General features: G+C 51.0%; 1 protein-coding gene across 1 annotated transcript; it reads right to left on the bottom strand.

Annotated features, from left to right (window-relative positions):
* Positions 1-841: 841 nt before the first annotated feature.
* Positions 842-27,697, bottom strand: LOC147358318 (uncharacterized). Its single transcript, XM_086338190.1, has 5 exons — positions 27,608-27,697; positions 26,210-26,601; positions 14,292-14,376; positions 11,964-12,044; positions 842-1,501 (listed from the first exon to the last, which is right to left on the bottom strand). Exons 1-5 carry the CDS (start codon positions 27,695-27,697, stop codon positions 959-961), a joined length of 1,191 nt encoding a protein of 396 aa, XP_086194316.1. The 3' UTR covers positions 842-958.
* Between the last annotated feature and the right edge of the window lie 82 nt (positions 27,698-27,779).

A 27,779-nucleotide genomic window follows, 5' to 3' on the forward strand; every position in this document is an offset into this window, starting at 1 on the left:
CCCTCACCTGGAACAAGTAGACTTTATTTTCCTACCTCTTGAATCTGGGCTGGTCTTTTGACTTACTTTGACCTATAGAATATGTCAGAAATAATGTACCCAATTTCAGCTTAGACTTCAAAAGACTTCTGAACTTCTGCTTTCTCTCTCAGAACTCTGCCACACCTTTTAAATAATACCAACTCGCCTGCTGGAGGGTGAGGTACCATGTGGACCAGAACTGAGTTGTCTCAGCCAAGGCACCCAGAGTCCAGCCAAAATCAGCAGAGCTTCCTCTCACCCACACTGACCACAAATGTATGAGTGAGCCCAGCCGAATCCAGAGAGTTTTCTAGCTGGACCTATAGGCTTGTGAACAAGAATAGATGTGTATTGTTTTACACTATTGGGTTTGGGGGTTGTTTGTTACACAGCAATAGCTTACTGATAGACGATGCAAAAGCAAATGACTGGAAATATAGGTGTGATGCAAACACAATGTAAAAGAGAGAGGGATGGAATGCCTGCCTCCTAAGCAAATGACTGGAAATATAGGTGTGATGCAAACACGATGTAGAAGAGAGAGGGATGGAATGCCTGCCTCCTAAGCAAATGACTGGAAATACAGGTGTGATGCAAACACGATGTAGAAGAGAGAGGGATGGAATGCCTGCCTCCTAAGCAAATGACTGGAAATATAGGTGTGATGCAAACACGATGTAGAAGAGAGAGGGATGGAATGCCTGCCTCCTAGTCCTCTTACCCTATACACGTCATGGTTGCCCAGAACCTCATCAAACAATGTGTAGAGGTCACTGAGCAAGCCCACCACCTCAACGGGCTCACTCAGGGCTGCGATGGTGGTAAAGCCCACAAGTCACTGAAGTGTATGGTAACCTGATCAAAGTACTCTGGCTCCATGGCTGCCCCCATTTTCAGAGCTTCAGTCACAGACCCGAAGGGATAGGAAGGGCCAAAGTCACAAGTGGAAGGACCCTCTCTCCACAGTTGGAAGTGAGGGAGGGGTATCTGTGGGAAAGTCCTGGGATGAGTGTCCGGGGGTCTGGGATAGGTGTGCTGTATGCTGGTTCCCCTCTCTGGACGTTGCTTCCTCTGAAGTCAGATGGGAACACTGTACCTTGTCCTTGTTCCCAAAGGAAAGAGGCAGCAGAAATTCAGTACTCATGTGCACAGCACAGTGCCTAATGCATGCAAGGGCTCTATGAAAATATGATGGGTAAATAAACAACAAATGAATCAATTCATGGAACCCAGCTTTACCGAGTACCTGCTTTGTCCCAGCTCCCCAGGTACCATGCTCAGAGGCACTGAGGCCAGAGGCACAATCAGGTCCACTCACGGGGGCAGCATCTGAGAGAGCAACCTTTCTGTCCTGTCTCTCCAGCTCCAGCTCCTCAGTCCGCTCCTGGGTCAGGTCCTCCAAGCTTTGGGAATACTTCTCCAGCATCCGCAGCATAGGGTCAGCAACACTGGTCTTCTTGCCTTGGTTGATGCTTTCGAACTGAAAATGGAATGAAAATCCCAATTTATCCATGAAGATCAGCAGAGCACTTGGCCCTCACGTTGAGAATCTAGGCCACGGGAATGAACCAGATATAGTCCCTGCCCAGAAGAGTTGGATGGTGGGGAGTAGGTAGGTAGTAGGCAAGGGGTGGCAGCTCTGACAAGGGGAAGCAGAGACAGCAGGGAGGAAAAATGGGCTAGTTCTCTGTGAGGCAGACAGGCATGGAGAGGACTTTGCAAAGGAACCCATTCCCAGCATTGTATCACCATTAACAAACACTTTGGTTCTTACAAAAACACTGTGGAATAGACATTCTTTGTTCTCAAAGATAAGTTGGTTGGGTGAATGGATAGATGGGTAGATACACAGAAGCATTATATGTAGACTGCTCATATATATAATCTATTTCTACCTCTTTATTTCTCTCTTTGTTCAAAAATTTTTTTTACAAAACAAAATTATAAATATGTAAGGGCACTGAGACCAAAGGAAAGCAAAAGCTAAAGAAGTCAATCCAGGAGTGAGGTCTATATGTAAAATGCAGGCTACAATTTGGTCACAATTTTGGATATGAGCTCTCTAGCAACAAAGAAAAGAGGGAAACAGCGATTACATAATATATGGAGTCCATGAGACAATGGAGCATTAAACTAGTTTCCCAGAAGGAATACAAACTGCTGGTGCTGAGCAGAGATAAGTACCTCTCCTAGGTCTTTGTAAGATGATGTTATAAACTGTACCTTCAACAATAACCTTAGCCTTGTTTTCTAAAGAGACTTACTGGAACTTTTCCCAGTGTGGTTTGTACCTTACCAAAGTGCAATCAGCAGGAAAATCAAATTAATGATGATCAAAGTGGAGGAGTTTATTCCTGTCTAAATCCAGCATCTTGACCTGTATGTGTGTGTGTGTGTGTGTGTAGGTGTTTATATCCAACCTTCATTAATACTGCTTTTCTCAGGCAAATGTCTGTAAGGTGGGGAGTGTCAGCAGCCCCTGAAAAGCACATATTTTGTATTGCCCATTAGAAGCAGAGGCACAAGCTTCAGGGCAGCTGCCATGGATGTGACAGCTGCTGACCCTGAGACAGCAACATGGACAAGAAGAGGACTGTAAGATCGACTCTGCAAGGAGGGCTCCCATTTATAATGAAGAAACAAGGGATCTGAGAAGTGCAACTTGCTGAGAACGAAGCAATGGTGGAACTGCATTTCAAACAGGGGTCTGTTATATATTAATTCTATCACCAGCCACCCCACTGAATTATTTCATCATTTGGAGTGTGTTTGCCATTGCTTCCCTTGAATTGCCCAGGAACAAAATCATAGAATATGCAAACACAATTATTTTTTTCTTTGTTGTTGCTGTTTAGCTTCTCAGTCACATCAGGTTCTTGCAACCCCATGGACTGTAACCTGCCAGGCTCCTCCGTCCATGGGACTTCCCAGGCAAGAATACTAGAGTGGGTTGCCATTTCCTTCTCCAAGGGATCTTCCTGACCCAGGGATCAAACCCAAGTCTCCTGCATTGGCAGGCAGATTCTTTACCACTAAACCACGAGGGAAGCCCATTTTCTTCTTCCTTTACAACTTTCATTTTCTTGCTTAATTACATTGGCTGATACTCCCAGAACAATCTTATATGAACACAGTTTAAGTCTTTCAACTTCAAGGTCAGTGCTCTTTCTCCTCATTCTCTCCTCAGAAAAAATACTTTTTTTTTTGCTTAGTTATTTCACTTGATGGTCACACCAGTGTGTCCAGTTGGATCAGAGTTAGTCCTTTTAGACATTACCTAAGGAGATCTGAGGCTCAACGGTGGAAGTGATTTGGCCAAGGTCAAGTAGCAGGTAAGTGGCTCTGGTTTTTCCTGTGGTCATGTATGGGTGTGAGAGTTGGACTGTGAAGAAGGCTGAGTGCCGAAGAATTGATGCTTTTGAACTGTGGTGTTAGAGAAGACTCTTGAGAGTCCCCTGGACTGCAAGGAGATCCAACCAGTCTATTCTGAAGGAGATCAGCCCTGGGATTTCTTTGGAAGGAATGATGCTAAAGCTGAAACTCCAGTACTTTGGCCACCTCATGTGGAGTTGACTCACTGGAAAAGACTCTGATGCTGGGAGGGATTGGGGGCAAGAGGAGAAGGGGACGACAGAGGATGAGATGGCTGGATGGCATCACTGACTCGATGGATGTGAGTCTGAGTGAACTCTGGGAGTTGGTGTTGGACAGGGAGGCCTGGCGTGCTGCGATTCATGGGGTCACAAAGAGTCGGACACGACTGAGCGACTGATCTGATCTGATCTGAAGTGGAAGCATAGATCTGAATGCAGGCTCTCTGACCCTTAGCCTCCCCACAGTGTGATATGGTTCTCATCTTCTGCATGTGGAGTCCATCATGTGCCAGTCTCTGCCTTCTCTGCCACTGAACCTGAGGCAGGCTTTCCCCACAGTCGCCCCTCACTCAGGCTAAGATCCTTCTTCCCCACCTCATTAGCCACGGCAATCTCTAACCCCTGGAAAGATTCTAGGCTGGTGTTTTAAGAACTGATTTTTTGGCCTAGCTCTGCCACCCACCCTCACAGGGGCCACTGAGAGCTCATTCACTCTGAGGTCCACATTTCCCATAGGATGCCTGTATGTTTCTCCTGTCTTCCTATCTCCTGCTCCCTCATCACCCGTCTGGATGCCCCTCTGGCTCACTGAACCTCCCCTTGGCAAAATTCCACTGTGGCTGGGGAGTGGAGGGCAGGAAATGGGAAGCACAAAAGCTGTCACCACAGGCTCGATGAGTCGGCCCTGTGAGAGCCGTTAGCCAGCTCAGTCAGGCCCACACACAGCACGTCCGCCCAGCAAACCCGTCCAGGCTTGCCTCACCCTTCCCGGTGCAGTCCGCAAGGCAGGCCGGGGATGAGAGCGGCAGTCCCCCTCACACCTTCCACTCCCTGATGCAGGAACCAGTGCTGCCTCCATGACCGCAAACGGGCCCTCTGCTCTGGTGCCAGGAGGCCTGGCGTGGGGTCGGGGTTCCTAACATCAGTGCTGCAGAGACAAACCTGGGTCTGTGTTCCAGCCCCACATTTCACTTCCTTGGTTACCTTTGGCAAGTCCCATCACCTCGCCATGCCTCAGTTTCTCTCTTGTAAAGCCCAGATAATAGCAATGCTTCCTTGGAGGGCTATCAGGAGGGTTAAATATAAGCACAGGACTTAGTATGGAGCTTGGCACTCAGGAAGGAAGTGTCTATGAACCCAGAGTTCTAAGAAAGATTCCCGCAGATGGTAGGCCTCAGGTTCCACCCTCAGGGGTGATGATGCTGGCCCATTGCCCCCTCTATGCACAGGGTTTCCAGGCCCCTGGGATAGGGGGGCCCCCACTGGGCAAAGTGAGGTGAACTGATTCGCTGTTTCTTGTGAGTAGCCAGCTCCTCTGGTGGCACTGGCCTGGCTATAGATCTGGTCCAGATTGGGTCTGTCCTCTGGAGCCTCCTCCCAGCACTGCTCCATTAGCTGGATGCACTCGGGTGGCCCATGGTCACGGGACACCAGGGGCTGGCTCAGGGGAGGGGGGGATACCACCTTCCTGGTGATTTCTGCAACAAACACAGACGCGCCAGTGGGGCTGAGGTCCCCAGGATGGCTGGTGGTGAGGCATGGGCCTGGGATCCTGAGATGGAGGGCAGGCTGGGCCTGTGGGGTGTGGATACCAGGCCATGAGAGTGTTCCTCAGCCTCTTGTTCTCTGCTCCAGGGCATGCTGGCCAGGGATCCAGGATTGCTGTTTTCCTGGGCCCATTCCATAGTGTGGTGGGGAAATGGGTCTCAGCTCGGAGCTTGGAGAATGGGGCCTGAATTCTGGATCCACCACCACCTGTCTGTGAGATGGTGAACAACACAGCCATCTCTCTGAGCCTTGGTCTCCCCATCTATGAAGTGAGCTTAACAAACTGCCTTCGTGAGATGAGTGCTGAGGAAGGAAATGACAGATGCTAGATTTTGGGGTGCTAGGTTCACCCCAGCCCGTGAACCCTGCACAACTTGCTGCTGCTCTGTTGCCAGCAATGTCCAAGAATGTGCTCACGATCTGGGCACTGCAGATCTGTCTGGCAGCCCCACCACCCGGAGGCCATCTGGGGTCGACTCTGCACAACTGTGAGGCAGGACTCTCTGCTTTGCATGTTCGCCATCATCATGACTCTTTTCCCAGGACAGTCCCTGCTGTGGATCTTCCTGTGCCCGTTCCACATGATAAAGACCACAGACTGAGTCGAGATCTGATGGATCAGCGATCCAGCTCCGTCTCTGTCACTTGTCATCACTCTGTGCCTTGATTTTCCCACCTGGGTCAGCCCTAGGGGTGCCTCAGGGAGCTGAGAGATTCATGGGCACACCAGGAGGATGAGAGGCTGGGTACAAAGCTCAGGCCTTCAGCGGCACAGGAGGAGATGTCAAGATTATCCTTCTAATCCTGTGCAAGCTATGCTATGTTCTGAACCTCAGTCTCCTCACCTAATGATAATAGGACAGACCTCACAGGGCCATTAGGGGTGGAACAGGAGGGCTGGGACCCTCCTCAGAGGAGGCAAAGAGGTGGGTTCCTTGGAGAGAAAGTTCCCTGGAGAGTGAAGAGAAGCTTCTCTCTGGATTTCCCTTTGCCGACCTCCTTGTTGGGGGAAGCCCATGATTCACTGTCCCATTTTACAGACAGGGAAACTGAGGTTCTGAGGAGGTGGTAACATCGGTCAACTGAGCCACAGGGCCAGTAAAAAGTAGATGCTAGAACTGGGCTTGATAGCCTCCCAGCCTGCACTTTTTTCTCTGCCCAGAGGATCCCAGTCTGTAGGCGTTAGGCCCTGAGGGCCTCTGAGTAGAGGGTCTAGGAAGCTATATATGCTTATAAAGGAGTGTGCACAGATGGAGCTCATAATATATCTCACACACACACACACACACACACACACATGTCCAGCTCTTTTTCAAAAGCATTCTAATGGTGTGATGAATAAAATACAGATCCATTTCAAAGCGTTGCTTATTTCAGAGCAGATTTTTGTCTCTGGGTATTTTCTCAGTCACCAGATACTAAAAGTCAGATAGTAGCATGTGAGGCTCCAAACTTTTTTGTCATTAAAGTAGAGTTCTCACAGGTGGTCATGTTGGGAACCCATAGCCCAGGCCAGGCCAGATCTCCTTTTCCCTCCCCATGCTGAGCCCACTGTCCACATCCAGCCCATCACTGGAACGGATCAGTCCTGCTGGCCGCTGACCAAGAGCCTGTACATCCAGCTCCATGGAAGATGCTTTCTGGATGACTCCAGGAGATTTTAGGCCAACACCACTGAGCCCACTGGGATCCCAGACCACAGCTTCCCGCTGGGGGGTCCTGCCCCTCTCTGAGCTTCACTGCTTCATCTCTGAAGAGTGCACTTACCACCTCACAGCACTGTCCATTGGCATAACACAGATGACAGTGCTTAGGAAACCACAAGTGTCCACCCCGCCACAGAATCTTAAAAAGATGCTACTTCTGGGACCTCCTTGGTGGTCCAGTGGTTAAGGATCTGCCAGCCATTGCAGGGGACACAGGTTCCATCCCTGGTCAGGGAAGATCCCACGTGCTGCAGAGCAGTTAAGCCCAAGCACCATGATGCCGAGCCCAAGCTCTAGAGCCCATGAGTCACAATTACCGAGCACCCCAACAAAGAGTAGTCCCCCACTCACCACAGCTAGAGACAAGCCCACTCACAGCAACGAAGACCCAGCACAGCCAAAAATAAATAAATAAAAATTAATTAATTGTTTTTTCAAAGACGCTATTTCTTAGAGCAAGGAGGTCCGCTTCTCAGTAGGAGAGTGGGAAAAACCTGGGCTCTTCCCCAGTCGCATACCCCTAAAACCACCCAGGGTCTAGCATGTGCCAGGCTCTTGTCTAAAGCATTTCACTGAATCCTCACAAATACTCTTAGAGCTAGGCATCATGGTCCCTATTTTACAAATGAACAAACAAGCTCAGAGTCTGAAAGAGATTTACTCAGAGTCATGAGGTGAACTGGTGTAGAGCTGGGCTCAAGTCCATGTCCCCCAAAGGCTGTGCTCTGGACATTTCACTCCCTGAGACCAGGAAAAGTGCAGCCAGGGAGTAGCAGGTCTGGATTGACAGCCCAATGCAGGGGCGACCCTGGGGTCCCTGAAGTCTCAGGAGCACTGGCCTGAAGGGCCCTGCACAGCAGCAAGACTCACAAACCCCATCTGGCTGTTTGCCTTCCCACCCCCTCAGCAGGCAGATGTCAGCAAGTTGGAGGTGGGGGGGAGCAGCCAAGGAGAGTTGAACAAATGGTGTGACCAAGCCCTTCCCCTTCCCAGTCCTCCACCCCATAAATTTGGGACCTGGAATGCTCATGATTCATGGAGCAATACTTTGGTGGAGAAAAGAAGTGAGGCCAGGCCTCCCTGTGAGGTACAGATTCTCCATCTGGGGTGGGAGGAAAGGGGGCTCCATCACTCCATTACTGCCTGTGCTGTGGGCTGAAATGCAGGGTATCCATGGGACAGGTCCCCGGGATTGGACAGAAGCAGCCGGGGGGGGAGGGGCACAGGCTACTGAAAGAGCAGCACAGAGCCCAGGGAGCCCTGAGAGAGAACAGACTCAGAGGCGGTGTTTCTGAAGCTGGGCCCTGGCACTGGGGTCTGAAGAGAAAAAAATGTGTAAGACCAGGTGCTGATGGGGAAGATGTGAGTGATTACCCCAGAAGCACAAAGATGTGCTTCGAGGAGCCCCACTCAAGCAGAAGACCAAGTCCCCAAACACCCAGAAGATTGGTGACATCTGACAGGGATTGGATGCCTGACATTTTAAAATTTAATCCTCACTCTAAAGATGGGGAAACTGAGGCCGAGAGAGGGTAAGTAATTAGTGTACGGTCATGCAGTAAGTGATCCAGGGGAAGAACTGAGGTCTCCATAGACGCGAAATCTGTGCTGGGCAGCTGGATGGTTAGGGCATAACCACCTCTGGACATGGCAATAACATTGGGAGAGGAAGAAAGGGGTTTGGCTTTTACCCAGAAACCAATGTTTTTAGTTCTAGAGATGGTGAGCTGCCATTTTGGTAGCTGCTAAAGGCTGCTTGGCTTAAGCCAAAGAAACCCATTTCTTGTCATCAAATCAGGCATGTGTGTCTCTGTGGTTATTTTCAGGCCCTGATTTCCTGATGCTCACAGAGCTACTCAACTATGTGGGGACTCTGCCAGAGACAGGCCGAGGAAAGAGGAGGAGGATGATGTACCTTCCGCTGGGAGCCCCGAGGAACCGTAGGGCGGGCCTCGAGTCAGCACCTCCTGCAGGACAATGCCAATGCTGAAGGTGTCTCCTCTGAGGGTGCCCCACCTGGGTTCTCTGGGTCCCCGCAGTAGCTCTGGAGCTGTCCACAGCAGCTCTGCAGTCACAAGGCAGGACCACACGGCCGTCACTGGCGGACCATCCAAGCTGGCCAAGCTGGGTGGGTGCTTCACACATGTTGTGCCATTGCCCTGTCCCTACAGTCCCAGAGGAGGGAGGTGCTTCTGCCCTCCCCCATTCACAGGTAAGGGTCCTGAGGCTCACAGAGAAAAAGCCATCCACTCCAGGTCACACCACAGGAAGTGCTGGAGGACCAGGCATCTCCCCCTCTCCCCTTCCCTCCAAGCGCCTGGCTTAAACAGAGGCCTCAGCACCTACTGGCAGCCCCCTGCCCACCCCTGAGCTGACCTTCTGGGGCTGGCTGGGGGCGGGGAGCCCTCTGAGCATCCAGGAGCTCTGCATAACCGTGGTCAGTGACCTTCAGCACAAAGCGCCCATCCATCACACAGTTTTGGGACTTGAGGTGGCCATGAGGGAAACGCCGATGGTGTAGATACCACACCCCCTAGTAGAGTGGAATCACGAGGGTCCCTTAGGACTGTGGTGAATGAGAAGGACTCCTGCTTCTCTCAGAATTCCCAGGAAATCTCCCTGCGTCCCTTCACCCTTTGCCACACTGTTCAGATTTTTCTCAATAAGACAAAGTGGAAAATGAGGCCTGGGAAATGAACCTCTCTTGTCTCCCTTCCCTCCCTGTTGCCCCCACAGCTCCAGGCCTGGGAAGGGGTCTCACATGGATCAAGTCCAGCAGCAGGGAGGCCTTGAAGGTCCAGTCCAGCTGCAGAGCCTCATTCCTCAGCAGGTCCTCCAGGTTGCCCCGAGTACAGTGCTCCAACACCAGACCACTAACCCAGGGGCCACGAAGAAGCCCTGGAAGGTGGTGATGTTCTCATGCTGCAGCTCCCACATCTTCCAGCACAAGGGCACCTTAGCAGCCCCTGGGGACTCTCAAAGGGTGGACATCTGGCCCCCTGTACTTAGAACCCAGCACAGGGCTGAACACAGAGAGGCCTCAGAAATGTTGGATGGAAGTGATGGGTGGATGGATGAATGAATGGATGGTACAGATAAAAGATGAGTGGATGGATGATGGATGAATGACAAATGTGTAGATGGATGATGAGTGTGTGGATGGATGATGGATGGAGGGATGGACAGATGGATGAGCCAGTGAAATGAGGGCGTGGAAGCATCATGGATGAATAACTCAATACACCACAGTATATGGATCTAGGCCTATTCTCCACCTAAGTGACATCATGGCCTGTAAAACTGTAAAATCTCTCCCCAAGACTCAGAGACAGATGAGGAGAAGAACCGAAGGGATCAGGGACAAGCAGAAAGCAGCCCAGCAGGTCAGAGAACTCAAACCCCGCCAGCTAGGCTAGCATTTGCCCGAGCAGGAAAGAGGGAAACATTGTCTGGCATGGCTTTCCTCTCAAATACAGTTCAGAGATCAGCTAAGTGAGGGAAACCTGAATACTCTCCCTACCTCCTTAGGGATTTGCATGCTTATTAGTATATGTGGTGAGGTGAGAATGGCTTCAAATCCTTTAACCCTGCTGCCAGCAAGAGGTTGGGCCTCTGACCCCTCCCTTTGAATCCGCGTTGGCCAGTAGAACATGGCGGAAGTGAACTTGTGTGTTTTGGGTCTAGGTCTTAAGAGACTGACAGCTTCCATTTCCTGCTTCTTGGAGCCCTCTTTGTTGGAGGACTGAATGTTCATAAAAAGTCCCTCCATCCCAAGTCACCCCATGGGTGAGATCATATGGAGAGGCCCTGAGACTATACTGAGTGGAGAAGCAGGTTCTGTTGAGTACGCTTTTCCAACTGCCCAGCCAAGGCATCAAGAAACCACCGAGAAACCCCCAGTCAAGGCCAAGTGGAACAGAAGAACTGCTTGGCTGAGCCCTGCTCAAATTTCCTACCACAAAATTGTAAGATATTGTAAAATGGTTGATGTTTTAAGCCGCTAATTTTGGGATAAGTTGTTACACAGTCACAGATAACTGAAACAGACTTATTAAATGTTCTGAGAAGTCCTGTGCCTAAGCCAAGCAATTTCTAAACTCATTTGACCACATATAGGACCTTTTCTTTTAAGAAACATCTACACGTCTCAGTTGTAAAATGCCCACTGGGGAATGTCTAACCTAATCTCTAATCACTTAATCTCTCTGAATTTGATTTCAGATGACATGATGTTGGAAATAGTAATAAAATTCACCATTTACTAAAGGCACTCTTCTTGCCAGAGACAGTTCTAGGTTATTCTATATACTCTCTCTGTGTGGCTAAGTCGCTTCAGTTGTGTCTGACTTTTTGTGACCCCAAGGACTGTAGCTTGCCAGGCTCCACTGTCCATGGATTCTCCAGGCAAGAATATTGGAGTGGGTTGCCATTCCCTTCTCTAGGGGATCTTCTCGACCCAGGGATTGAACCCAGGACTCCTGCGTTCCAGCCCTCCTAATTCCCATTTTATTAGCTCCATTTTACAGGAAAACTAAGTGTCCCAGGCAGAATTCCATCTGGGATCTTCCTGACTCAAATCTTATGCTCTGCCCTCCATCCCACAGTGCTTCTCAGGATGGTGATAATCTCAGAGGTGAAGGGGCTTATGTGAGTAGTGATGACAAGTGGCTGGAAGTTCCCCGAGGGAAGGGATCCTGTCTCTCTTCTCCACTGCTGTGTCTCCAAAGCCCAGAGCATAGAAGGTGTTCAAAAAACAGTGGACAGATGAACAGATACGTGGAGGGATGAAGGGTGCAAGATGAAGTCCTTTAGCGGTGCTGATTGTACCCTGTGATGATAGTGGTGGAGATGGCTGTGCCCTGGTTGTCACGATGATGAGCATATGGGGTGGGGGTGTGACATGGGGGATGCTGGTGTGGGATGGTGACAGCGATGGTGCATATCTGTCATGACAATGGGCCAGTGATCATGATAATAGTAAGTCCTTCCTTTTTGGAGGCTAGGAGCTTCTGCATTGAGTAGGGACCAATCCAGACCAGTAGAGGTCTCCTGACAGCACCCCTCCACAGCCCACCCTCCACGCCCTCTGCCCTACCTTTCTGAGGACTCTAAGGCAGCTTGGCCGCAGCTCAGGGGCTGTTTCACCTTCAAATCTCTTTAGCCACACCAACTCTCCCTGTTTAAGAAAAGACAGCAAAAGTTTATCCACTCCTGGTCCCCAACTGGAGTCAACTCCTCCACCGCTCTCAGCCTCGGCTTCTTCCCCATATGTGTGTTCTTTCTGTGTGCTCCAAGCCAGGAAGAGCCTGGCCATTGGAAACAAAAAGTTAGACTCTGTCTTCTTTAGCTGACAGACCCAAGATCCAGTCCTTACTCCACCACTTTCTAGCTCGGTGACCTTGGACAAGGGACTTCAGTTCTCTGAGCCTCATGTCCCAGCTCTGTAAAGCCAGGATGATATCCTCACCTACATGAAGAAGGCTAACAAGATCGTGGAGAGAAAACATGTTATCTCCTGGCCTTGGGCACCTGCAACATTCCAAACCCAGCAAAGTGAGGGGAGCTCTGAGACCCAGAGACCCTAGGGGAGGAGGGGAGGGTGAGAGAGGCAGAGCCCCTCAAGCTGGGGCTCAGTCCTCGCCCAGAACTTTCTGTAACCTTCGCCCTCTCTCCTCTCATCACTGGTGGATTCCTGCCTCCTCAGTCTGGCCTGAAGTGCTTTCCGTGGAGCAGTCAAAACATGTTTTGTACATCCTTAAAGCCTCCTTTCAGCAGAAGAGAAAAAAGATGGGATTCTCCAAGGGAGAAGGTGGAAAGAAGGAGCACGAGCCTCATGTGGCTTCCTGTAGAAGCTATTAACCTGGTTCATCCACCGTGAGACACAGAACAGGAGAGTCAGAGATCAGTTAATTGCTGGATTTGAGAAGCCAGCACTAGAGAAATCATAGTGTCCTCAGCAACTTTAGTATCTGACTGGTCTCACCTCTGTCCTGCCAGCTGGTGACCCAAGCTCTGCCCAGAGGCTGTCCTGGGCCTGGGTGCTGCCCCACACTCAGGGCCTTGGGGACCCCGGACCGCACCACCCCTTTCCAAAGCCCAGTTGGCCCAGTGCTGAGAGAGGTCCTGGGCCGGACTCATACCAGCAATGCCCGGGTCCAAGTGGCCGAGGACTGGTTGTTTCCCAAGGTCATGTCACAAAACATGGGTGACTGGGAGTTGGAAGCCCTGCTTCCCACTTCTAGCCCTGCCACCGACTTGCTGTGAGACCCAGAAAAGTCACTGTCTGTCCCTCAGCCTCGGTTTCCTAGGAATGGGGCATACAGAGATGCTCTGGATTCCCTCAGCTTCTCCCAAACTGACAAGAGCTCTCAAAACCTGGGCCTGGGGGTGGCAAGGGCCCTCACCTGGTTACAGAGCCATGTTGGTGGGCTCCTGGGGGGGGCCTGTAGGCTCCTTGCTGACCACTGGGCCATAGACCTCAGGCTCCTGCCGTCTGCCATACTTCTTGATTTGCTCACACTGTCCATGTGCAGCCTCTGGAGGCAGTAGGTGTGGTCAAGAGCTAGAGCAGCTCTGCCCACGCCCTGCCCACTCCCCAGCCTGGTGCCCGCCTCCCCCCAGCCTGGTGCCTGCACCCCTCAGCCTAGTGCCTGCTGCTGCAGCCTGGTGCCTGCCCACCCACCCATCTGCTGGATGAAGGTGAGCTCCTGGGCCATCAGCAGGATCCAGTGGGGGCCCCGCATCAGCTGCAGCTGCCAGATTCTCCATCTGGAGGTGACCAAAGTGCAGGACAGAGAAGATGGAGCTGTCGTCACTCCCCCCATCTGGCTCCTCAGAGCTGCCTCTGATCCAGAGCCCTCCTGGTCCTCCCCGTTTCCCTGCTTGTCTGCCCCATCAGTCCCTGCTGGGCTGAGAAGGCACCACTGAGCACTGTCCCCTCAGAGCCCCTAGGTCCAGCTCAGGGCTGGATGCACCCCAGGCCTGATGTGTCTTCTGGTCCCCAGCTTCGGTGTTTCCAACCCACCTAGGGGCAGAGGGCTGTCCCTCTTGGATGTCACTGAGGCTCAGGGAGCACAGAGGACTTCAGACCCAGACGATTGTTTTCAAAGCTGAAGAACTCTGAGGTCATTCTGACCAAGCCCTCAATGCACAGGTGTGTAGCCTGAGCTTCAGGAAGGATGGAGTCTTGTCCGAGGTCCCAGGCTTCTTCCTCAGGTCTCTAAGGACCTCCCATGAGGCATGCCCACCTTGACAGGGCCCTGACCGAGGCTCTAGAATGGACAGGAGGGCGGGCGGTCCTGAGGTTGGGATGAAGGTTGGGATGAAACTCCCTGCAGATGCCAGGGCTGTATACACAGCCAGGAGGCCCAGCGGGGTCGGGGGCACAGACGGCAGATGAAGACTCAGGAGACCAGGATCTTACCTGATGAGGCAAGTGAGGGCCCCACCAGCCAGCACCAGGACACAGGCCAGGGCCAGCGTGAGGAGGCCTCCAGGGGGCTGCTGACCTGTGTGGGAAGCAGGGGCGGCATGAGTCCCAACAGTAATTAACAACCACACAGGAGCTCAGCCCCTTCACTCAGCTCCTGCACCTACTGGCACATGGGGACACACTCCTTCCCAGTGCCAGCCCTCCCAGGGAAGGCACAGAATGGCCCCGGACTGTGGCCTGGCCATCACACACGCGTTTGATTCCTAGCACTGCTCTTAGGGTTCTCACTTCAGGCTCCTGGCCGCAGGGGCCCCACAGATCCTGCACAGACCCCGCACAGACCCCATGACTGTCCTACACTCTGGCCCTCATCTGCCAGGATGCTGGGCTCTTCCCACTAGACTGAGAGCAGCTGGACAGTAGGGCCTGTTTCTTATTCAACTTGGGGCCCCTGGGCACCTTACACAGGGGCTAGACAGGCAAGATATTGAATAAAAATGGTAGATCCCTATCAATGATTATTCTGCTTCTTACATAACCCCGACCATGGGCTGCTCGTTACCTATTTCAGCAGCCATTTTCAGTGTCATTGACTTTGACTGTTAGAGGAGCCTGAATCTTAACACTGAATCTTAATCTCTCTAGCTCTCATATCAGGATTGGGTGTGTAAAGTCTTCTTGGGACTGGTGGGCAAGGTGGGGAGGGCCACTTGGGCATCAGCAAGGTGGCAAAATGCTAGGCCCTATTCTGGAGAGAGGACAATGATCTCCACTGTCACACAAGTGGGGGGACCATCTCTTCTTCCTTCCTTGCCTCCTTCCCTTCCTTCCTTTTGCTGAAGGACAGCACTGTCCGTCTGCCCTCTGATGAGATGAGCCTCCTCCAATTTTGTCCTGATAATAATAACAGCAGCAAATAGCTTGTAGCACATATTATTCTGTTGTTTAGTCGCTAAGTTTTGTCCAACACTTTCGCAACCCCATGGACTGTAGCCTGTCAGGCTCTTCTGTCCATGGGATTCTCCAGGCAAGAATACTGAAGTGGGTTGCCATTTCCTTGTCCAGGGGAATCTTTCTGCCCCAGGGATTGAACCCGTATCTCTAGTATTAACAGGTGGATTCTTTACCACTGAGCCACCAGGGAAGCCCATTTATTGTACTCCTGTATATTGCATTGCACTAAACACCTGTTCTAAGGATGTCACATATTTCAACTGAGTTATTCTGCACAGTGACCTCTGGAAGTAGGTATGATCATGATTCCATGGAAGAGGAAACAGAAAGACAGGCAACTGTCTCTGAGTGGCAGAGCCTAGGTTCCCAACCACCGCCCACCCTGCCCCTCACCCAGGAAGGAGGCTTGACTCCTGATCTGGAGGAGGTAAGAGAGGAAGCATAGACAGGAAAGTAGTCAGCAAACACAAAGAAACAGGAGCGTGGCTGGTGTGTTCAATGGGAGGAAGATGGAGGGCAGGGAGCCGAGGGTGGCAAGGGTTCTGGCTGTACTCTGGGGGAGGCAAGCCTCTGCAGGCTCTGAGCAGGGGAAAGCCAGCTCTATTAAAATATTTTCCAAGGATCTTCCAACTGCCATGGTGAGGTCCAGAGACAAGGGCGGAAGCACAGAGGCCTGCTGGGAGGCTGCTGTGGTAATCCAGCAAGAGATAATGGGGTCTGGACCAGGGAGGAGGCAGGGGAGTGGTGAGCAGGGCTCTGCTTCTGGGCAAATTCTAAAGATGGAGCCCCCAGGGTGTTCTGATAGGCTGGGCCTTGGGTGTGGGGAGACGAGGGTGCCTGAGCCTTAGGGAGGATGGGGTTGCCGTCACCTGCAGTGGGAAATGCTGGGGAGGAGAATGGGAGGAGGCTGGGGGCAGATCCAGAGTTCAGTTTCAGACAACGTCAAGTTGAAGACGCCATCTAGGCATCCAGGCAAGAGGGGCTGCTGAGCGGTGGCAGAAACCTGAATGAAGCCTCGTCCCTCCCTCATAGAGCAGATGTTCTTGAAGACCAGCCCCAGGCTACACTCTCCGGGGGCTTCTGTCTGGTGGCAGAGACAGGGACAGCAGAGATAACACCACACAATGTGGCCGAAACTGTGACAAGGGCAGCCAGAGGCTGATGGAGGTCTTCATAAACACCTCCACCAGCCCTGGCTCACAGACTTTACCCTCTGACAGGAGTTTGCTCATTCATTCAATGAATCCCTCCGCAAACATTTCTAGAGCACTGTGTGCTGAGTTCAGTGCCAAGAACTGAAGATACAACAGCAGATAAGATTCAGAGTCACTACCAGCATCGTGATGGAGCTCACCGGGGGAGGAAGGCAGGTGTGCTAAGCCAGTGCAGGGACAATGTTTCATTCATTCGTCCTTCCCTGGGGCTGAGCACAGTAAATCTTCAGTCAATATTTGTAGAAGAAAGGAGGCAAAGAAACAACTGGGTGAAACTTTCTTTGTTGACCTCCTATTATTAGCCTGGGGACAGATGGCACTGGTCTCCCCAACACAGGACACACACCCTAGGAAGCTATGCCCCCAGACACTGTGGGGAGCACCACAGTAGCACACACACCCCGCCCCCTCCACCCGCCATGGCTCAGACTGGAGAGTTATTCTGGAAGGAAAAAAAGGATTTAGCCAGGCAAGGCCAGAGCATTCCAGGATGAGGAAAACACACATGTTTAGGGAGGCTGGAAAGGGTGGCATGTGTTTAGGGGAAAGACAAAGAGGAACAGTATCAGGAGATGGGACAGGAAGGACAGCAGGGTCTGGGTCGTGGGGTAGGGGAGTGGCTGCTGAAGGTTTGGGGCAGGCAGGGATGTCAGCAAGCCTGGTCAGACCTGAATTTACCCCCAACAGCAGCCACTGCAACTAGGAGTGCATGAGGAGCTGCGGGTGCACTCGGTACACACGTAGGAGTGTGCTCATCTCCACCTGTGCGCTTGTGTGTCAGTGCAGTTTCATCAGCGATCAATGCCTGGGTGGGTGAATCTCAGAAATGAGAATGTGTGGGTCTCGTGTCTCACACTCCCCAGTGGTCATAAGGTAAAGGGGATCTTGCCCTTGGAGGTGATGGACTTGGGGCCCCCTGTGTAACCTTAGGCAAGTTACCTAAACTTTCTGAGCTTCAGTTCTCCACTGGGGCCCATAGAGGATAGTGTCCCTGTCACAAAGCTGTGGCGAAGTTTAGGAGAGCTGAGAGGTGGGAACGTGCTCTACACATGCTTTAGCTTGCTGGGCTGAGGGGTGGCCTTGCTAGGCTTCCCTGGAGCTTCACAACCCCTGGTTCAGTCTTTTCAGTGGCTGTTCAAGTCTCTTCCTTGCTCCTGCTCCTCACATGACTGTCCACATGGAGAGCCTTGATGAATGATGGATGAGTGAATGAATGATGGATGGATGGATGGATTGTGGAGAAATGGATGAATGGATGGACAGATGGATGGATGGGTGGATGGGTGGACAGATGGATGGATGGGTGGATGGATAGATGATGAATTACCTCTTATGCATAGTGCATTAGGGTCAAACCAGCAGTTGGAGTTGTGAGCTGGAGGGGCTCCTCCTGGAAAGTGGACAGCTCTGTTCAGGGGCTTCACTTGCCATGGGTCTGTGTCCAGGATGTGGGTGGGAACCAGCTGGCTTCCCTGACCATCTGTGTCCAAAATGACGTACTGAGCCAGCCTCCTCCCCTTCCCATCTATCCGGATCCTCTGGCTAAAGCCAGCCACATCCAGAGGCCCTGTGTGGTCCCCCAAGTGGGCCCTGAGAGTCCTGCCCCATGGATCTCAGAGCGGTTCAGGGTGTGGCCCAGCAGGACAACAGCATCAGAGATGGTTCCAAAGAGCAGGGACACCTGAGGGAGAGACGCTCTTTCAGCTCCATAACCCCCCGTCATAGCCTCCCAGATATTTCTGAGTCCTGGCCCTCCTGCCCTCAGCAGTTGTTTGAATCACCACCCCCTTTCCCCATCCACAACACAGTCCTCTCTTCAGTCCCACCATTACCTCAGTCCCCACTCAGAAGCCTCAGCATCTCCATGGCCACCACCACCATGCCGGCTGCCACCACCACCCTCGCCACTCACCTAATACTTCTAAAACAAACTCCCAATTCTGCACGGTTCTTCATGGCCCTACTGCACCAAACCCCATTCCTCCCAAATTTGAAGAACTGGAACTACCACCTGTCCAGTTTCTCAAGCCTAGGCTTGATTCCCAATTCCTGTCTCTTTCTCTCTTCAGTTCATCATCAAATCTTTTTAGGTTTATATCAGAATTTGTTTCCAGTCTAACTGACTTTTCACCACTTCTACTCCTGCCCTCTGGGTCCAAACCCCCTTCACTGTTTACCTGAACCACACAGGAACCTCCTAAGGGCCTCCCAAGGGCCTCCCTGCTTCATCCAGCCCTCTTCAGACCACTCGCCACAAAGCAAGCAAACCATATTAAAAAAAAAAAAAAACATAAATAATTTCTTACTTAAACCTTGCTGGTTGTCTCCCATTTCACTTATGATAACTTCAGATGCCTTACCCAGTTTACAAAGCCTCACACGATTGGGCCCCAAGCTCACCTCAGAGCCCTCTCCCCATCACTCATGACAGTCCCACCACTCCACACTCCCACAACTGTTCCTCTGGCCCCTGATGCTCACTCTGCCTCTGGGCCTTTGCACTTGCTGTTTGCCCTGCTTGGTTGCTTGCCATTCAGATCTTCACCTGACTGCCTCGTTATCATTCAAAACTCAGCTCAAGTGCGCCTCCTCCACGTGAACTTCTCTGCCGGTCCTGTCTCTCGTTGCCACTACTCCATCCCAGTTACTCTCTGTCACTCTATCCTGTTTTACTTTCTTGATGACACAGTCACTACTTGAAGTTGTTTATTAAGTTGCTTGGTTAGTGTCAGTCTCACTCTAACAGAATGGAAGCTTCTTGAAGGCCAAGGCTGTCTACCCACCCTCACAGCCTTGATGCCTGGCACAGAGCCATGTGAAAGGGACTCAACCCACATTTGTCAGATGAATGGTTGAATGACCCTCCATCATCATCCACATTCCCATCACCACCTCCAGGCACTGCTGGCTTCTTATCACCAGGAAGTAGCCATTCTGGGAGAGACTCAGGCAGCTGAGTCCTAGGAACCAAAACTGAGCCGGCAGCCACGTCCCCAACCACCCATACTCTTCAGATCCACAGCAGTGACTTCAGAAACCCTTCCCGCTCTCCCATACTTCCATCACTCTCTCTTTCTGACCTCCACAGTGTGTTAGAGAAATGTGGGGAAAGGAGAGGAAGAATGTGTGTGAGAGAAAGAGCAGATGGGCTGGAGATGGGAATCAGAGAAACCGAGTTGAAGACAGAAAAATGGAGGCAAGAGAGACACAAGAGAAGGAGAATCAACAAAGTGGCCAAGAGAGTGAGAGACATGAGAAAGAAATGAGATGGACAGACACACACACACACGCTCACACACACACACACACACACTCATACACACACATGCACATACACGCTCACACACACACACGCTCACACACACACACGCTCACACACACACATATAAGAGATAGAAAGAGACAGACAGAGCAAGACATTTTGTCAGATAAGGGACAGGCCATGTGCCCACAGTGGAGAAGGAACCGGTTGGCCGGGTGGGTGAGGGACATTCGCGCCAGCCTGCACCCTTGCCCCTTGGATCCCGTGAGGGTCTGTGCCAACCAGCCTGCTGGCTCCAGATACACAGCTGCCTCTCCATCTGCCCCAGAAGCTTCAAAGGCCTTGTCTCTGAGGCTGGACTCCAAGCTGACGGTCAGCACTGCATCGCACGCCTCCTGCAGGGGCCCACCAGCGCCCAGGGCCCGATAGGAGCGGTCACAGGCGGGCAAGGTGAAGAGCAGCGTGTCGTAGGACAGGAAGACCAGCCTCCCCGTCTGTCAGGCCCTGGGCCCACGCCCTGCTCAGCAGGGCAGTCTGCTCAGAGCCGCCCAGGAGCACTGAGTGCATGCACAGCACCACAGCTGGGGGAGAGGCCGGGGCTCACCCTCCAGGCCTTCCCCAAGCTTCTGTGGCCCTGGAGAGCAACGGCAACTCGCAGATCCAGCCGGCCCCCCTTGCTGCCCCTCCCTTCCTCCCACTGCCTCAGTCCGGTGCTTAGTTGCTCAGTCATGTCCGACTTAGCAACCTTATGGACTGTAGCCCGCCAGGCTCCTCTGTCCATGGGGATTCTCCAGGCAACAATACTGCAGTGGGTTGCTATGCCCTCCTCCAGGAGAATCTTCCCAACCCAGGAATCGAACCCAGGTCTCTTATACTGCAGGCGGATTCTTTACCGTCTAAGCCACCAGGGAAGCCTCAGTCTGGGGGAAAGAAGAATTCTCCCTTTATCTGATGCCCCCGCAACAATAACAGCTAAGGCTGATAAATCCGGGTTTAATCTGGTGAAAAAAAATCCCCTCATCTGAGGATAAATTTATATTAATATGTACCTTCCAATCTTCCCACCGAGTAATTCTGATCAAATTTTCACCCTCCCTGTGCCACTGGCTCTGAAAATTGCTAATATTTATTGACATCTTGTAATGTGTTGTCCTAAAGTACTTTAACAAACATTTACTCGTTCAATTAACAACAAAACGAAGAAGTATGTTTAGGACTTCCCTGGTGGTCCAGTGCCAAAGACGCCGTGGTCCCAGTGCGACAGCCCAGGTCCTCATAGGCCACAGCTAAGACCCAGCACTGCCAAATAAACAAATAAAACTAAATATTAAAAAAAGAAGTATGTTCATCATTATCTCTACTCTCAGATGAGTAAACCAAGGCACAGAGAGGTTAAGGAGTTTCCCCAAGATACACAGCTACCAGGGTGATAGAGCCAGTCCTGGAACTCAGGAAGGCTGGCTTCCAACTTATAATCTTTTTATATTTTAACATTTTCTAAAATTTTAGATAATTCATATATCATAAAATTCACCTTTTAAAAAGGGTATAACTCAGGAGTTTTATGCATAAGGTTATGAAACCACTGACACTATTTAATTTTAGAACATTTTCATCACCCCAGAAAGAAATCCTATACCCAATACCAGTTCCTCCCTATTTCTCTTTCCTCCTAACCCCAGGCAACCACTAATCTACTTTCTCTCTCTATGAATATGCCTCTTCTGGACATTTCATGTAAATAGAATTGTACAATATGCAGCCTTTTATGTCTGGCCTCTTTCAGTTAGCATAATGTTTTCCAGGCTCACCCATATGATAGCCTGTATCAGTACTTCATTCATTTTTACTGTTGCACAATATTCCATTGTATAAACATTTTGTTTATCCATTTATCATTGGCTTGTAATCTCAACGGTGGATGAGGGCATCCTCAAGGTCTGAGCAGACATGAATACACTCCCCTTGGCCTGTGTAACAGAAACGAAGCCCATGATCATAAAGCAGGCAATTCCATCCCCAAGCATCCAGGACAGAAGAGAATCCTGCCCCAAATAAGGGCCCCACGTAGTTGCCCAAGTAAAGGTTTTTGCATCTTGGGTTCCTGACAAAGGTTGCAACCCCTGCCAAAAAAGGGCCACCACTTGTTTTAGCTGAGGCCAGGTTCCTACTGAAATTGCTTCTCCAGAAAAATCCAGGAATATGGAGCCATCAAGGAAGTCCAAGGGTCTCCATGGTGAGGAGGGATTCCTATCCAGGAATAGGGGGCCTTCGTAAAGAAGACGGAGCCAGGAACCCTGGACTCTGCTGACTCCTAGGTGGCCATGATATGTGGGCTATGGCCCACTATTTGGGCCTACCCAAATAGTGGGTAGGTCCCTGGGAGAAAGATCCACCAGGACTGAATGGAAACAAAACCGGGACTATCTTGGTCCCCTCCCCTCTGCCGTGCTTCTATTTCAGCTTCTCCTTTCTCTTGAGGCGCTTTTCTTCATTTGGCCACAAGGGAGAGCTAATCCACACAACAGATCAGATCAGATCAGTCGCTCAGTCATGTCCGACTCTTTGCGACCCCCTGAATCGCAGCACGCCAGGCCTCCCTGTCCATCACCAACTTCCGGAGTTCACTCAGACTCACGTCCATCGAGTCAGTGATGCCATCCAGCCATCTCATCCTCTGTCGTCCCTTCTCCTCCTGCCCCCAATCCCTCCCAGCATCAGAGTCTTTTCCAATGAGTCAACTCTTCGCATGAGGTGGCCAAAGTACTGGAGTTTCAGCTTTAGCATCATTCCTTCCAAAGAAATCCCAGGGCTGATCTCCTTCAGAATGGACTGGTTGGATCTCCTTGCAGTCCAAGGGACTCTCAAGAGTCTTCTCTAACACCACAGTTCAAAAGCATCAATTCTTCGGCGCTCAGCCTTCTTCACAGTCCAACTCTCACATCCATATATGACCACAGGAAAAACAATAGCCTTGACTAGACGGACCTTTGTTGGCAAAGTAATGTCTCTGCTTTTCAATATGCTATCTAGGTTGGTCATAACCTTCCTTCCAAGGAGTAAGCGTCTTTTAATTTCATGGCTGCAGTCACCATCTGTAGTGATTTTGGAGCCCAGAAAAATAAAGTCTGACTGTTTCCACTGTTTCCCCATCTATTTCCCATGAAGTCATGGGACAAGATGCCATGATCTTCGTTTTCTGAATGTTGAGCTTTAAGCCAACTTTTCCCTCTCCACTTTCACTTTCATCAAGAGGCTTTTGAGTTCCTCTTCCCTTTCTGCCATAAGGGTGGTGTCATCTGCATATCTGAGGTTATTGATATTTCTCCTGGCAATCTTGATTCCAGCTTGTGTTTCTTCCAGTCCAGCGTTTCTCATGATGTACTCTGCATATAAGTTAAATAAACAAGGTGACAATATACAGCCTTGACGAACTCCTTTTCCTATTTGGAACCAGTCTGTTGTTCCATGTCCAGTTCTAACTGTTGCTTCCTGACCTGCATACAAATTTCTCAAGAGGCAGATCAGGTGGTCTGGTATTCCTATCTCTTTCAGAATTTTCCACAGTTTATTGTGATCCACACAGTCAAAGGCTTTGGCATAGTCAATAAAGCAGAAATAGATGTTTTTCTGGAACTCTCTTGCTTTTTCCATGATCCAGCGGATGTTGGCAATTTGATCTCTGGTTCCTCTGCCCTTTTTAAAACCAGCTTGAACATCAGGAAGTTCACGGTTCACATATGGCTGAAGCCTGGCTTGGAGAATTTTGAGCATTACTTTACTAGCATGTGAGATGAGTGCGATTGTGCAGTAGTTTGAGCATTCTTTGGCATTGCCTTTCTTTGGGATTGGAATGAAAACTGACCTTTTCCAGTTCTGTGGCCACTGCTGAGTTTTCCAAATTTGCTGGCATATTGAGTGCAGCACTTTCACAGCATCATCTTTTAGGATTTGGAATAGCTCAACTGGAATTCTATCACCTCCTCTAGCTTTGTTCGTAGTGATGCTTTCTAAGGCCCACTTGACTTCACATTCCAGGATGTCAGGAGGTCAGTGATCACACCATCGTGATTATCTGGGTCATGAAGATCTTTTTTGTACAGTTCTTCTGTGTATTCTTGCCATCTCTTCTTAATATCTTCTGCTTCTGTTAGGTCCATACCATTTCTGTCCTTTATCGAGCCCGTCTTTGCATGAAATGTTCTTTGGTATCTCTGATTTTCTTGAAGAGATCTCTAGTCTTTCCCATTCTGTTGTTTTCCTCTATTTCTTTGCATTGATCGCTGAAGAAGGCTTTCTTGTCTCTTCTTGCTATTCTTTGGAACTCTGCATTCAGATGTTTATATCTTTCCTTTTCTCCTTTGCTTAGGGGAGGTTAAAAAAATCAAAGTCCACGTTGATTACAGTCAAGCCCTTTACCTGCAATAGTCCATCTCATTTTCACAACCCCATGAAGTAAGGGCTTTCATTAAAGTCATGTCACTGACAAGGAAACTACAGCACAGAGAGGTTTAGTGACTTGCCTGAGGTCGCACAGCTGGTAGGAAATGGGTCCAGGAGAGGGATCTCGGTAATTTGATATCAGAGAATGTGCACCTAACTACTCTGGCTTCTGGTTACCACCATGGCTGAAACTCAACCCCTACAACAGGGGTGGAACAAGAGTCTACTGAGGTTTCCCCCATCCACTTCCGCCATGCTCCAGCCACACAGAAGAGAACTTGCTCGTCCTCTTAACCCTGCTACCAGGCTACCTCCATTCCTCTGCTCTAGCCGACCTCTCTGTCAGTAGTTCCTCTGCCATCAACTTCCATTTCAGGCCCTCCCCTGGCGTCACTTCCTCTGGGAAGCCCTGCCCACACCCCTGCAGATCATTCCCCCCAGGCTCTGGGCTCCTCTGTTCCCGTATGCACATCTGTCTTCCGCCAGACTGAGCTCACCCTGCTGGTGCCCGGCCAGTTCCTCTCTGTGTCCCCAGAGCCCAGCGAGGATCATGCAAAGTAGTGCTCCGTGACCGTGTTGGAATGCAGTGGGTACAGAGCACTCGACCCTGTGAAATAGGTCTCATTAGCCCATTTCCCCTCCTGTCAAACTGGGCTCATTTGAGGGGTGGTGGGCACATGTGGGCCAGGCCTCCCCCTCCACTTGTCTCTAATTCACTACGGGCCTCACGAGCTCAGAGGCTGCCCACCCTAGCCCTCCTCACTGGCACTGGCCTCGCATTCCAAACAGACAGAACCCAGCGCTTGGTCTTTGTGGCTCTCAAACTGTTGCCAGAGCTGCAGTAAGAAGCGCATTTTAGCTTGGTGTGCTCTGAAAGCTGGGCACAGGAAAGGAGCGGCCCAGGAAACTGGAAGTTTCACAGAGTGACACTTTCCCCAGCTGTCTGCCCGCCGTTCTCACCTTCAGCACTTTTATCCTCCCCTAGTCAGTTCCGTTCTTGTCCCTCCCTTTCTATTTCAGTCGCTTCCTCTTTTTTTTGTAATGTTTGTCTTTTTTTTTTTTTAGATTTTAATTAATTTCTATTAGATTCACTTTGTACTATATTTTTTAAAATTCTTTTTAAATTTTTTTGTGATGCCGCATGGCCTGTGGGACTAGGGATCAAACCCGCATCCCCTGCATTGGAAGCACTTAATCACTGGACCACCAGGGAAGTCTCCTGCAATGCTAGGCTTGATTCACTAAACTGGTTTCTTGACCAAACGGGCCATGACCCACAGTTTGAAAAAGCTCTAGTTCAGATGAACACTAAGCATCTTCTGTCTTCCAGAGGCTGCCACTCCCCTATACCCCACCCCACTGTGACTCTCCATGCCCAGCTACTTCCTTAGAGACAGGTCAAATGCCACCTCCTCCAAGAAGCCTCCTCAGATTCCCCCAGGGCCCAGCCGCATACTCCTGTTGCTCTCCAGGCCTCCACTCCCTGGGGTGACCGTGACCTCTCTCATAATCTCCTGCTTATACACCTGTGTCTCCATCACTCCGTCATCCCCTAGAGAAGGCACTGTTTATCCCGTTCATCAGGCAGCCCAGCTCCCAGCAGAGCAGGGACTTGATGAATGCAGGAAGTCTTCCATCAGTCAACAAATCCATGAAGGTTCTGACTCTAACTTCAAGAAACTAAGAATGGCTCTAACACCCTTCCTGGGGCTCAGGTCCTACTACACTATCTTTTTCTTCACTCTACCAGGAACCAAGAAAGCCCTTGGCCCCCACTCCTCAATTGACACATACACTGGAGCTCAAAATCCAGCTGTGCTGCTTGCCAGCTGTGTGACTTGGGTCTGCTACATACTTTTTCTGAGCTGCAAAGTGCAGACCGCAGCAGAACTATTAATAGCTCACAGGGCTGCTCTGGGGTAAAATGTGGGCCTGCTGTCAAGGGCTCAGCCTAGTGTCTGATACAAGAAAACTCCCCATCACCAGCCATGTGCAGTCTGGGCTAGGGTAGGAGGAAGGCACCCACATACACTTACTTTTTAGGCCATCCACACTGCAAAGCTGCTTCAGGACCTCCGTGGCCCCCTGCTCCCTGGGTCCCAGAGAGATCACCAGCCCCACAGGCAGCCCGTGTGTCCTGAGAGTCATGGCCACCTGCCGGGTAGTAGCCAGCTAGATGTCCTGGTGGGAGGACACAATGGCCACATGAGCCCAGGCAAAGTGTTTCATGACAGAGAGCAGCATGTGGGCAGCCAAAGGCAAGGTTGGCACCAGCCCACCTCCTCCCCCTGCATCCCCACACGCCCAGGAGAAGAGGGTCTTGCCCCAGCCTTGGGCCAGCAGAGCTGCAGCTGGGCAGTAACCAGGATTGACAGGGCCCACAAAAGCAGCCATGGTGTTCTTGTGGGCCAGGAATGTGGCCAGGGCACTAGGGCTGTCACAACCCATGGGAAGAACCATGGAAGCCAGGCGTGAGCCCAGCATCAGTGAGGGGTCCTAGTTGGCTCGGTCCACAGCCAGCTGGGCAGCCACACTGGGGAGGGCCTGGGCAAAGATGGAGTCGCAGCCCCAGGGACACAGCACCCCCAGAGTGAAGGTGTCTGTCCCCTAGGCCAGATCAGGGAGGGAGCCAGCCCACAGGAGAGCACCCCAAAGTGGCACAGAGAGAAGTGGCAGGGAAGGGACTGTGCTCAGAAGGCTGAGAGTGGACCCCCACAGGCCCGGGTGGGGTTGGTGGGCCTTTACATGCAGCAGCATCTGAGACCGATCTTCAGGATAAGGCCTTCCCACAGTCCTGGAAAAGAGGGGTAAAGTCAAGGCTTGCTTTCTAGCATTCTCTGCCAGTGTTTCCTGCATGGCTTTGAGGCAGACACCCCTCCTGCCCCCAGAACCTCATCCTCTTCATTGGTAAAAATGAGGGATTCAGATCCTTGATGCCCAAAGACCCCCAGATCTGGGGACCTAAACCTCCTTCCCAGAACAGGCTCACAGTCTGCAATGCTCACACTCAGTCCTAGGCTGGAGTGTGGACTCCGGACTCAGAGCCAGCCAGACCCACTCTCTGTTTCCCATCCTTGTGGCTAGGCCAATCTCTGAAGTTCCTGAGCTTCATTTTTCTCTTCTGTAGAATTCGGATAATGAAACCTACCTTGTGGAGTTGTGATGATTAAATGATGCAAGGTGAGGCATTTAGCACCGTCCCTGGTACTTATATGTTCAATAAATCTTACCTCTTTCAACCTATTATTATTTCTTCCTTCACTCGTCCTCCAAAGCGGGCCAAGTTCTCCCTCTGAACCTCCCCTGCCTCTTACCTCTCAAACCCAGCACCATCCATAGCACTTAACTCTGCAGGACTCCGAGGGCCCCACAGCACAAGCAGCGCCTGGGTCTGGGTAGCATCCCCATTGTGTGTTTGTGGCTCGAGGGGCTACAGTGGGGATGGTCATGGCAGTGAGTAGGTAGGTGAGTAGGCACTTATTAAATGGAATAGTTATCATTATCACCACCACTATCATCACCATCGTTGGATCTCTGAGGGGAGGCAAATGTACCATGGGGTAGAGAGAGTTGGGCAAGGGAGTAAAGGCCTGAGTTTCAGTCCTG

Source organism: Bos grunniens, chromosome 15 (assembly GCF_055505025.1).
Source record: "Bos grunniens cultivar Pamir isolate PY7600 chromosome 15, Bosgru_T2T1.0, whole genome shotgun sequence".
Taxonomy (NCBI): domain Eukaryota; kingdom Metazoa; phylum Chordata; class Mammalia; order Artiodactyla; family Bovidae; genus Bos; species Bos grunniens.

What these genes read in the sequence shown, in the direction of transcription:
- LOC147358318 (XM_086338190.1), bottom strand. Translation starts at nt 27,697, where the DNA reads ATGGTGATGATAGTGGTGGTGATAATGATAACTATTCCATTTAATAAG. An exon ending in CTGCCATGACCATCCCCACT is followed by an intron (nt 26,602 to 27,607) that starts GTAGCCCCTCGA and finishes TGACAGCCCTAG; the next exon opens with TGCCCTGGCCACATTCCTGG. An exon ending in GCCTTAGAGTCCTCAGAAAG is followed by an intron (nt 1,502 to 11,963) that starts GTAGGGCAGAGG and finishes TTCCATTTTCAG; the next exon opens with TTCGAAAGCATCAACCAAGG.